The 13,096-nt window shown below is 45.4% G+C and overlaps 1 protein-coding gene across 1 annotated transcript in view; it reads right to left on the reverse strand.

Annotated features, from left to right (window-relative positions):
- ptprjb.1 (protein tyrosine phosphatase receptor type Jb, tandem duplicate 1) overlaps positions 1 to 13,096 on the reverse strand; it is a 103,283-nt gene that overhangs the window by 68,032 nt on the left and 22,155 nt on the right. The window contains exons 7-8 of the mRNA XM_067436582.1: positions 3,334 to 3,384; positions 2,897 to 3,142 (exon numbers count right to left, since the gene is read on the reverse strand). Coding sequence (XP_067292683.1) covers positions 2,897 to 3,142; positions 3,334 to 3,384 — 297 coding nt within the window. The remainder of the gene's footprint in view (positions 1 to 2,896; positions 3,143 to 3,333; positions 3,385 to 13,096) is intronic.

Consider the following 13,096-nt stretch of genomic DNA (forward strand, 5'->3'; position numbering starts at 1 on the left):
GGCTAAATCACATATTGAACAGACACTTTTAGTACATTGTAGTATCTGTTCTCTAACTGAACAGATTTTATGAAAATGAATGCGGGTACGATGGGAAAGTGAAAGTGATCCAGTGATTCAGTAGCAGTGGCCTCGTAGGGCAGCGAAGCATTCTGGGAATTGTTGCCTTTCATCCCCATAAGACAAAAATACATTTTATGGTAAATGGACTGCATTTATATAGCGCTTTTATCCAAAGCGCTTTACATTTTTGCCTCACATTTACCCATTCATACACCGACGGCGATGTCAGCCATGTAAGGCGCCATCCAGCTCGTCGGGAGCAGCTGGGGTTAGGTGTCTTGCTCATGGACACTTCGACACTTGGTCAGGTGGAACCGGGGATTGAACCACCAACCTTCTGGTTTGTAGACAACCTAAATGAACCACTGAGCCACTGCCGCCCCGGCATTTTATGTCTTTTCTCAGTCTAGAAAGCACCAAAAAAAAAAAAATATCTCACATTTCTACTACATTAATGACCTACAGAGCCTTGTGGAAATGATATGAAACTGTAATTTTCTTTGTGAAGAATCAACAACAAGTGGGACACAATCATGAAGTGGAATGGAATTTATTGGATATTTCAAACTTTAAAAAAAAAAAAAAAACTGAAAAGTTGGGCATGCAAAATTATTTGGCCCCTTTACTTTGATCCAATGTTGACCTAAATGACTAATGATTATAAATAGAATACACCTGTGTGTAATCAAGTCTCCGATAAATAGAGATACTGTTGTGGATACTGTGCGCTACTGAATGGTTTTGTGTGAGGCGCGTGATCTCCGCGTGATCAGGCTGTGTGTGTGTGTTGCAATGAAGCAGACAGTTTAGCGCAATGATTAACTCATGTGTACAATAAGCTTGCATTCTCCTGATCAATTTTGAGAATCCAGATGGTAATTAAACATGTCTTGTGGAGAGCTCTTGAAGTATTCATTTATTTGTCATATTTAACTGTTCAAAACAGAGCCTGCGTGTCAGGAAATTGTTTATCCTGTTGCGCCCTCTATAGGCCAGCGACTAGTCGACGTCAAGCTTAAAGAGCCATGACAGAGCATTAAGGTCGACTAGTCGATTAGTCGACTAGTCGGTGCAACCCCTAGTGCGTAGAGTTCTTAAATGAATGGGTTTCCATGGCCGAGCAGCTGCATCCAAGCCTTACACTTTACAAAGTGAAATACAAAACGGCGATCGCAAGTTTCTAAAGCACACCACCACTGGACTCTAGAGCAGTGAATACGGTTTTCTTTTGAGTGACAAATCACGCTTCTTTGTCTGGCAATCCGAGTCTGCGTTTGGCGGTTGCCAGTAGAATGTACTTGCCTGCATTGTCTGGTGTAAACTTGACCATGTGTAAGTTTTGGTAGAGGGGAAATTATGGAGTGGGGTTGTTTTTAAGGGGTTAGGCATGGCCGCTTAGTTCTAGTTAAAGGAACTCTTAAAGGGGTACTTCAGTACTTGGAAGATGAATCTGTATTTAAACTGGGTCATTAATGTAGTAAAAATGTAAAATTATTTTTGAATTTGATGCCTTCTAGACTGAGAAAAGACAGAAAATGTATTTTTGTCTCATGGGGATGAAAGACAACAATTCCCAGAATGCATTGCTTCGCTACCCTATGAGGCCACTCCCAAAGCCACAGCTACTGGATCACTCCCACCATGACAGAGTTCATTTTCATAAAATCTGTTCAGTTAGAGAACAGACACTACAAATTAAACACTGAACATGTCTGTTCAATATAATATTTCTTTGCTGAGCGAGTGTCATGGCACAAACGCAACAGGAGTCAGATTACATTAACCGTGATGAATGAGCTGAAGTAATCGCGTCCAAGCCTCCGCGGCATACATTCACAGCGCGTGTTCAGCCTGGCGCATTTTCAGTTCATGCCTTTGAGAGCTTCAGTTCATGCCTTTGGAAGCTTAATTTCATAGGAATTACTTTGAGAAGTTGAAACACTTACTTTGCTCTGCCGGCCGCTCAGTTTACATGAATGGCTGCAGCTGCGAGTGCACTGTGAGCTGTGAGTGTGATCCTACCCCCCCATGCGCGGGTTGAAAACGTGGAAATAGCTCGATCTACTGGCTGTAGTCTTTAGCCTCTGGTATTGCGTCATCTGAGGATTTTTTCCAGAAATAAAATGCAAAAAGGTCTTGTCTCAGGGGGATATGAGGGGGAAGCATGATCATTTATATACTCCAGGGTTTTTACTGATACAAAGCCATATGCTAATCGCTAAAGTAACCCTTTAATTCTTCAGCAAGACCTTTGTACAATGTCATGCTCTCAATGCTGTGGGAACAGTTTGGGGATGGCCCCTTCCTGCTCCAACATGATTGTGCTTCGGAATGAATTAGAGAATAAATGAAAGAGACTTCAAGCCAGGTCTTCTCGTCCAAAATCAGGGCCTGACCTCACAAATGCGCTTCTGATTTTTCTTTTGGTCAAAAATTCCCATGAACACACTTAAATGGTGAGGAAAGCCTTTCCTGAAGAGTTGAAGTTGTTAGAGCTGCTAAGGAAGGATGAATTTAATGACATTCCATTCTTAATCCGTAGGGTTTAATATGGAATGTCATTAAATTCATGTGCATGTAAAGGCAGGTGTCCCAAAACTTTTGGCAATATAGTGTATTGCATAGTGTAGATATGACCCCATTGAGAGTAAATTTTAGATGGATTCAGTGCTAAAATCTCAAAAATGTGCTTATTCAAGTGGAAAATGACTAAATAGATGGAACACAGTTACAATATGATGCTGTTTTAATTCAAATTACAGTAGTTTATGGGTCAGTAAAGTCAATAAAGTTGCAGTATAAGCACAGGACAAATGGTTTAAATTCTACATACCGGTAAATGCTGAGATACAGACAGGTTCTCCTTTTGTTGAGTTATCTTCTGCAATGACTCTGATGCAGAATCTGTAATTGACTCCAGGAGTCAGATTAGTGACGTTATAAACTGTGTTTGTGACATTTGCAGTGTCAGTCCATTGAACTTCAAAGAAAGACCTTGGTCCACGTGTTTCATTCCAATTCAGAAGCACAGAAGATGTTGAAATTTTCGTTACTCTGAGATTCTCAATCACACCTGGCCCTGTTTTAGAACAGATGAGCAAATTATTAGTAATGCACATGAAACAGCTGTAGAAATTATACAATTTCAAATTCCTTTAGTATATTTGGATTCTGGATGAAGAATAGATATACAACATCACATTAACAATTAAAAATGGATTTATCATTTTCCTATTAACATGTTTATTCAATAATCCATGACATACTAACCTAGAGTAGTTGATGTTGACTCAGTTGAAGAAGAGCTTGCAGTGACAGTGGCTGTTGGAATATTTTGAAATATAAAGACATATAAATACAGTTTCACTGAGCAATAATTGTCATGCTTAAAAGGGATATTTTTAAATACCATGGGAGCATAGGAGTGGCAGGAAAATTAACAAAGGAACATGTGACAATAAACAAAACATTAAGACAGACAGCCATGTGTCACATATCTAAGCACAGTTTCTGTTTACTTTTCTAAGGATTTTTAGTTGTTAGTCCCTGTTTCGGAATTGACCCATTCAATAAGGCACTTTTTGAGGGAACAACACATATTTAGTCGTGTCCAAAACTATAGTAGACGTTATCGAGTGCTCATTTAATTACACAATGCAGTGCAATAATAAGTGTACAACCGATGTACGCTCAATGGCTACAGAATTCCCATTATGCACTGTGAGAGTCACACACAAAATTAAATTTCGTGTCTCACCAGAGGATGGTGCCCACAGCTGAATCATCCATTTTTGAATGTGACTGCAGTGTAATATCATGCAGGTATGAATTCCTTTTAAATTGATTTTTAACTTGTTTAATTAAGGTAAAAAAAGTTAATTTAAGGTTTAATTTCAATGACAGAGTTCAATAAAAATCTTTTTGTCTTGGGATTCATATGCCAAGACGGTGGCAGCCACTATCCAGTGGGCCATTCTCTACTTGGAGAAAGCCTTTCCCTTCTGCTACGAAGGGCTGCTCTGAGGTCCTAAAGCTTTGCGTTCTGTCCACGCAAGTCCGAAGGGCACGGGCGGGACAGAGAGAAGCCAGGGCTGGGTCTGCCTCGTACGACGGCAGCACTTGCAGGCTCACCACCTGGTGCCGGAAGGGAGTGGTGGGAACCTTGGGCACGTATCCAGGGTGCATGTAAGACTACTTACATGCACCCTGTAAGTGCATGTAACCACTACTTACATGCATGTAAGACTACTTTCGAAACCAGAATTTATGCATGTTTGAATGCATATATGTAATTTGTGTATATTTTATCCACTATAATGTAATGTTGTTGTAGTTGCAATGCAACATTTTAGAATGGCAACCATGAATGCTGATTGCAGACTTTCAAGCTAATGGGACCCATTAAAATGAACAAATTAATAAAACTAAGGCTACTTTAAATTGTTATATTTTATTGATCCGGAGGAGCACATTCCGACAATTAACCTAATTAATTTGCTTTACTCTAGTTGTGTAATGTAAGTGTGAATTATTAAAGAAATATACAAACATCGATGTTACCTTATGCACAGGCTAGACCAGTATATAAATTAATGTGATTAACTAAAGTTTTTTTTTATTAATCATGATCTCTGTAAAGCATGTCTTTTTCATAGTAGCCTGCAGGTAAATGGTCAGACCCCAAAACTGGCCACAGGCTCAGCACATAGCACATGAATTCTGTTGATATTATAATACAGTAGTCATCATTAAATGGAGCTTGAATGATCGAATGGAATTCAAGCGTAGTTCAGGCAGAACACTGATCGCTAAACGTTATCAGCTGACACTCAGCTGATTTGTTACTCCACCTACTCTAATCAATTATAGTATTTAAGCTCATTCAAACTCATGTTCCTCAGTCTGTCGCACAGACATTTACACATTGACAGGTTCTCAGCATTGCCTTTGATTCAAGACTTCTCAGCTCGAGGCTCACATAAGCTTATATAAACAGGGCTCGACTTGATACATTTGGTAAGTTTGTTGGTTTCACATTGCAATCATGTGAGCCGCTAGGCAGCGCACTAAAACATTTTACATGGATACTTGCGTCCTGTAAGTTTTACATTCATCTATTTGGGCTGCATCTCGACATTGTTTGGCTTAACTGACATGCGTCTGATGTCAGTGTGTTGTCATTCGGCGGGTAACTTTGACAAGACTGAATGAACAGATACATATTGGTGCCACTAATAAACGTTGCACATTGCTTCCCATTAAATTTCTTATCGTTTGGATTGGAAGTGGACATTTTAAGCTTCTATACAATTTCTCATGTGATGAGGCAAGTAGCCTGCTGAATTTCGGTTATTCATGAGACATACTAAGAGCATAAACATGAACACTGGCATAAACAGGAACTTCCCGTAAATGGTCTGAAAGTCCGAGGGATATTACGTTCGTTCTCGAACGAATCTTCTAGGTGAACGAATCATTCTCATTCACGTGGTCTATTGACTCATATTTTGTTCACTGAAAATCTTCCCTCCACAAACAGCATGGAGCTATTGGCAAGGAGCGCATGCAAGGCTCCATGGACTATTGCATTCTGTTAAAAATTGACAAACCTTGAGCCAATAGCGTTCAAGTATGAGATGTGACGGATCTTGTGATTGCTGAATCAGTGAATGAATACGCCCTTTACTGACCGAGATGCTTTGAGTCTGTCTCTGAATGGGAGCTCTTGTAAGTGAATGAATTGAACAAATTGGTGCATATTGTTTGCGAAATGAGGAAGTGAACCAGTTGTTGAACGATAGCGAACAGGTAGAGCTCTGCTCGTGTAGGTGGCATATTGCAGCAAAAAGCGAAATATACACTTTACCATTGTAATGAAAACAGTGTAACAACACAGACTAATGGTTAAATGATCACCTCACAGAATTGAAGTGTGTTTGTATTATTTATTTTCATGCTTAAACAGTTTATTTAACGACTTCATTAAGTTCGAGTCATGTCATGCTCTTCTCGGAAGTCAGAAATCCGGACCAAACTGCAAAATGTATTTTAGAGAACCCGTTTTAAATATAATATCAATACCTTAAAGTAAGCTATATTAAATACTGTGTAATGACTATTTCAAGCCATCTTATATTCTGGGGAGAAAATAACATATCATGATCCTGCAAACCTCAAAGGCTATTTCATTAAATAAATGTGAGCTTCACGTTTCGGAGCATTCTACAGCCTGCACACTACAATGCTTAAGATTGTTTAAGTTCAGAGCAATGTGCGGTCAATGAATAGTGTGCATTATAATGCCAAGTAAATTCTTAATGTGTAACGCTTTGACCCAGACAACTGTCATTGAATCATGATTTTTAAGTCTCAAGTTTGTTGGGGGTTTGTAAATAAATTCAGTGTCCTATGTATGAAGTATAGTCTAGCTTCTCTATTCCTCTGATCACGCATGATCAGATTCTGAAATTAGTCAAGGGGCGTTCCCTACCCTTTTGAGGTACGCTACCTCCAATGATTTCATGAGCCGCGCTCCTCTTAGACACGCTGTCTTTAGTAGTTACCCAATCTGACGCATAGAATTCAAAAACGTTATTGTGTTGGGGGATTCTGCTTCAAGGATGTATCTTGAGCTGCCTAGTATGGCAGCACGAGCATCTTTGAGCCTAAGCCTTTCACCAAATCAAAGATTGTCAATAAATTTAATTCTCAAAGAGGTCCTGACTTAAATGGAGCTTTAGTGATCGAATGGAATTCAAGCATAGTTCAGGCAGAACACTGATTGCTAAATGTTATCAGCTGACGCTTGGCTGATTTGTTACTCCACCTACTCTAATCAATTATAGTATTTAAGCTCATTCAAACTCATGTTCCTCAGTCTGTCGCACAGACATTTACACATACCTCCACCCCTTCACCTCCTAGTATCTTCATTATCGAGTATTGGATTCTGTGTAAAACTCTTATTGTTACCATTTATATTTTCTGTAATATATGCTAAGAAACTTTTGGTAATTATGAAGTTATCATGACTTCAATTTTGTGGCCCCTCAACTAAAGTGGTGACATGGTCCTTTGAAACAATGATGATGTGTTATTAATGATGGCATTGTGAAATAACATGTACATGAAAGTCCAAGCCTTTACACACAGTTATCATAAGCTTTTTCATAGTTTAATGTGAGGTACAGATGAATATTGAAGACGATAAATTCAAGTTCACATAAACTCTTCCCTCCCTCTGCTGTGGCGTCGCGTTATGACAGTCAACACGATGACTGATGTTCCCGTTCAAGGGACTCGTTCCCCCCCAGGGAGGCCTAAAGGAGCCTCGACCTGGCACCGTTGATGCTAGCTGTTAAAGGCCACAGGGAGGTTTACTGGTCCCCTCAGGGAGGCCCATGAGGCCATTAACACCAGAAGCCACCCATGCTAATGGCTAGCTTGTCACCGAGACCGGGTCCGAGAATCTCTTTCCAAGGAGGCCCAGAGTGGCCTACCACCTGACAGCATAAGACACCGGCTAACCGAGCGTCCAGGCTTGGGGGCTCACCCTCAGGAGGCCCGGAGAGGCCTGCTACCTGCTAGCCAAACTGTCGGAAGTTACTGTGTTCCCGGAGCTCGCCTCCAGGGAGGCCTGTTTGATGCCCCCCGTATAGTTGAGTCTTTTAGGGCGGCCTGGAGAGGCCTATTGCTGAATGGCAGCTCCCTGTTAGATTGGTGACAGACGGTGCTTACCCGATGGCAAATCCCACCGGAAAACCCCGCAGGGCTGGGGAATGACCTCAGGAGGGCCAGAAGAAGCCTGCACCTGATAGCAGACCATGCTAGCTGCCTCAGCTAGCAACCACGCACACTGTCAAAGAACCTGGGAACCGGGGCTCACCCTCCAGGAGGCCTAGTTCCTGTCACCCAGTGGTCGGGACCCTAGGCCACCCCCTCAGGGGAAGCCATCTGAGGGCTGCTGAAACCCAGCAAGCCCTTAACTGGACCGCTCAAAGTCGGGCTGACAGTGGCTTGTCTGCTGGCTGATGAGGACTGGACATCCAGTAACCACCTGGGGACTCATCCCCAGGGAGGCCGTAAGGGGCCTACTTTTGACGAGGTTTCTGCTGCAGCCGACATCGTTGGGGAGAACCCTCCCCGGCTCACATGGGCCACAAAGTCGGAACTCACTAGCAGGGAGGCCTACTGAGGCCTACCACCTGTCCCGGAGTTAACTGCCCGGACTGCCTCCGCTGGTGTCTCCCCGCCAACCGGCCTTCTATAGTCGGTCCGCCCCAGGGGCCTGTAGAAGCCCTCTGTGCGACGGCGCAGTCTCCCAGGCAGCGCCTACCAGTGTGGACCTAAAACACAATGCCAACAGCAGTGCACTCCGCATAAAATGCCTAGAACCCTCTAAAGCGAGGGGAGTACAACTTACGTCACCTGCCTCCAGGGCGGCCGTCTGGTCGTCCAGCGGTCGCGCAAGGGCGTCAGCCGTGGCAGTGTTTCGGCTCCAGGGGAGCATCCTACCAACCCATGCTAAGCTATTGGTTGCGATGGTTGCGAAGTACAGCTCGACCTGAGCCCTAAAAGGTGGAGCAGAAGACAGAGAGCAACAGGTGAAGTTCAACACACACAACCGGCCGTCTCCCGAACAAGGCCAGGGGCCATCCAGAAATGGCGGCCACACTAAGCCCTGGGGGGCGGGGTTAGCAAAGCCAGTCTAACTGCGCACAAGCGAAGAGATGCCTACCCCGTCCCACGACCACTGGCAAAGTCGCCATCCATTCTGCTACACACCATTCTGCATTAATAACAGCCCCCAAATGCAGAGAAAGGGGGTGGGCATTGGCCGGACAACCCTAAACTAAGGGGAGGCCAGGTAGGGATAAAAGCTCCTGCAGATCTACTGACAGGAGCCCGGGGCAAATTGTCAGGGCAACACGCCACTGCGAGATGCCGCCGCCATCCCACCAACAGCCTAGGCCAACTTGATGCACTACCATCGGTCTGGTAAAAACCCCAAAAACAAAAGCCCTAAAAAGTGCTGGGACAGACCTTACTGCAGTTCATGCGTTAGCCTGACCTCACACACTCATCTAGATATTTCACTAGTAGAGGTGCTAACTCTACCCAGAGGTGGCTATGGCTAAAAAGTTCGGCTCGGAGAACGCATGTCAGTTTACATCGCCGCTCCATGCCCGTGGGCATGCGCGTTGGCCTCAACTGCTCATATTACACATATCCAGAAGAGAAACAGCCTCCATAAACCACAGTGCTACGCTAGCAAACGTACAGCCTACATAAACACTCTGTGTTTATAACAAACATCGTTTTAGCCACTTTTACTGGGGAACTACAGGCCCAGACTCCAACTGATAAAACTGTTACACATCCGTAAAACATCCCTCAGGGAAGCATAGAGTCCAAACATACGGGAAAAGAAAGAATGTTTGCCCTAAAAGGGGACTCACCCGCTGTCTTCCAGAGCCTCATCGCTTCATGTAACATGCATGCTTCGGCGCACCAACCTGAGGGTGGGGCGTTCTCACACACCAGCCTGGCAGGCTGTCAGAGTCTCACATCCGCTCATCATAGGCTCGCCCGGCCTGATGTAAAGCGCGCCCGGGGAGAAAGAGGAAAAAAGGAAGGGACACTACATCACATTCTCCGCACCCTCGGGGGCGGAGACTCACCGCACTTCCGGTGCTGGAAGCGGTTCTTCTCCCCAATGTCCCTCCTCCTGTTGCGGGTGTCCCGCCTCTTCTGCGCCCTGCTACTCCACGGAGGGGGCGCATGAGAGGCCATGCTACCACGCTGGCCCTGTCGATGATCCTCGGATCTCGACGGGCCAGGGACACCCTCCTGCCTGGGCGCCGCCCCGGACCTCACAAGATACATGTTCTATAAGCCGCAGAGCAAGCCCTCGCCTCTCTGAACCTTCCCACCACCCCCTAGACGGTGGTGCCGAAAAGCTCAGATGTCCGCAAGGTTCAACCACAGATGCCTCTCCGTGGCCACCATAGCTGCCATCGACCGTACGATGGCGACTGCTGTCTGTTTGGCAGCCCGGAGAGAAAGATCCGTGGTGCGGCGCAACTCGGCCATCGCATCAGGGGGTAGGTCCTCCCCCTGATCGAGGTCCCTCAGCAGGTCGGCCTGATAAGCCTGTAACAGCGACATTGTGTGCAAGGCCGTCGCCGCCTGACCGGCCGACGTGTATGCCCTGCCATTAAGACGTGAAGTCGTCTTTAAAGGTTTTGATGGCAGGGCAGGAGCTCTCAGTGTCGATGGCCGCCCTGAAGTTAAAACACTGATGCCGATGAATTCAAGCAAAAGTAGGGCTTCTTCCATGCCCCCACGAACTGCTCGTGAAGGTCAGGAAGGAATGGAAGGCTCCCGGGAGCTGGGCGACTAAACCGATCGCCCAATCTATCAGGGCGGGCGGCCTCTCCCCTAGTTCTCTGCCACGGCAACTGAAGCCTCAGTGCCACGCGCCCCATTACATCCAGCAGCTCCCCATACACGGGGCAGGATGGCTGGGAGGATTCGGCCTCAGCCTCATTATCCTCCTCATCCACAGCCATCCTCTGATCGACCGGAAGAGCGACGGCTGACGAAGAGGAGGAGTCTCCATCCGACTCCTCCTCCGTCAGCCTGCTCTCGCGATCTGGCTGATCGTCTGCGAGCATCGTGCTCTCCAGACGATGAGCCAGGTCCATCTGGGAGCCCCAGGACTGCCGTCGCCGCTCAGCCTCAGCATGAGCGGGACCGCTCCCAGGTGCTGGCTCTTCTTCCCTCGAGAAGAAGGCCAGACGAGAGCGGAGCATCCTCAGAGGAAAACGCTCGCAGTTCGCGCAGGAAGCCCCCTCAAGAACCTCCCGCGCGTGCTCTTCCCCCAGGCAGAGCACACAAAGAGTTTGCGTGTCCTCAGGCGTGAGAAACCTGGGACACGGGTCAGCGCACTTCCTGTACGCACCTTTACGCTTTTGTGTGCACTTCATCTTTAGTTTGGACTTTCCAACGAGTCAGACAGTACAGTCCCTGAAGACGAAAGGATTGCGTCATGTTGGCACGGTGCCCTTTTATACTTCCTGGTCGCATGGTGATGACATCACCAGCTGCCGACGGTCAGTAGGATTATGATTTGATAGCGATTTCAGACTCCTGTCACGCTGAAGGCGTTCCCCGTAGCGTCAGCTGACGCAGCTCGAGTTCCCTTTCGAAAGGGAAGTATAGATACCCAAAATTTCTACTAAAGTAAGGTAACAAAGTATTTGTACTTTGTTACTTGACACCTCTCTTGGCTATGCTCAACACTGTAAAACGCATGATAATGCCTACCCTCAACAGTTTTCAGAGACTAAAGGTGCAGATCCACTTGTCCGTGCAACATTTCTGCCGCACCGCGCTCCACTTAATTCCTATGGGTGACGTCAAGCGACTTTAGCGCACCCGCATCGCATTCCGGGAAGGCAGCGCTGCATTTCAACCGTTTTGAACTCACAAATGAGGGGAAGCGTCACAACATCACGCTTCAGTCGTGCCGCAAAAGTAGATCTCCACGGTAACACAATATGCAGGGGAAGTGTTTGAAAATTGCTGCCTATCAGCTGGTACCAGATATAGCATTGGCTAATGACACACAGTATGCTTATTTGATTCCTGGGCCATACCACAAATAACAAGGGCCCTCTCGCAGTAAGCTTTTTCTCTTCACTAAAGTGGTGCACACTGTGTGACTTACAATAGTCATCGTTATTGTTGTTTTTCAGACCCTATGAATATGAACATGGCAATGATCATATTCAGACCGTATGAATATGAACATGGCAATGTTCATTAAAAAATATAACATTTGGATACACAACAACTTATCTGCAGTTTTACATCAGCCTCTCACATTCAGTGAATTTATTTCAGGTTAAAATCGTTTCAAAATAGTCAAACTGTGGTGAGCATGCCAAACCAACTAAGAAAGACATCTGATTTTAGCTAGTTGAAAGGTATCTTTTAGGATTGCGATTGTTTGTTTCAGAATGCCAAATTGTGGGCAAAACAGTATGAACCTGTCCTAAAGGTATTAAAATTACGACACTCGAATGGATTTTAAGGTTGGTAGCTTGGCAGGTAGCTGGCAGCTATAGCACAAACAGAAGAGCATGGTGCTAGCAACACCAATGTCATGGGTTCGTTTCCCAGGGAAAGCACGAATTGACAAAATGTAAAATGTGTACCTTGAATGCAATGTAAGTCGCTTTGGATAAAAGCGTCTGCCAAATGCATAAAGGAGAAATGAGGGTCAGTAGCTAGCTATGGTTAGCTAGCAAAGTATTATATAAAAGAGCTTGAACCAGGAGTTGTGCAGCCTGTTCTGATAGGAAGGGTCTAATCTTTCTAATGTTGTATAAAGCAAATCTGCAGGACCGGGCTGTTGCAGTAATGTGGTCAGTGAAGTTTAAATGTTCATCAAGCGGTTCAAGCACTGAGCCCAGGGGAACCCCAGTAGCTAGATGATGTGACTTAGACCTCTCCACCTCTTCACCTCTCCATGACACCCTGTAGGACCTACCAGAGAGGTAAGACCTGAACCACTGGAGAGCAGCAGACCCATCTTCTTAAGTGTTGACAGGAGGATCTGGTGGTAAACTGTGTCAAAAGCAGCAGACAGATCCAGCAGGATGAGCACTGAGGATTTGGAAGCTGCTTTTGCCAGTCTCAGTGCCTCAGTTACCGAGAGCAAGGCAGTCTCAGTCGAGTGGCCACTTTTGAAGCTGGATTGGTTGTTGTTCAGGAGGTTGTTCTGTTCAAGAAACATAGAGAGTTGATTGAACACAACTCGCTCAAGATTCTTTGCAATGAAAGGCAGAAGGGATACCGTTCTGTAGTTTTCAAAAAGTGCTTGATTCAGAGAGGGTTTCTTAAGCAGTGGGGTTACCCGAGACTGCTTAAATGCTGTGGGAAAGTTTCCCGTGTGAAGACAAGTGTTGACAATGTGAGTGAGTGCAGGAGTGATTGAAGAAGAAATGGCCTGAAGGAGGTGAGTGGG

Source organism: Pseudorasbora parva, chromosome 25 (assembly GCF_024679245.1).
Source record: "Pseudorasbora parva isolate DD20220531a chromosome 25, ASM2467924v1, whole genome shotgun sequence".
Lineage (NCBI taxonomy): Eukaryota > Metazoa > Chordata > Actinopteri > Cypriniformes > Gobionidae > Pseudorasbora > Pseudorasbora parva.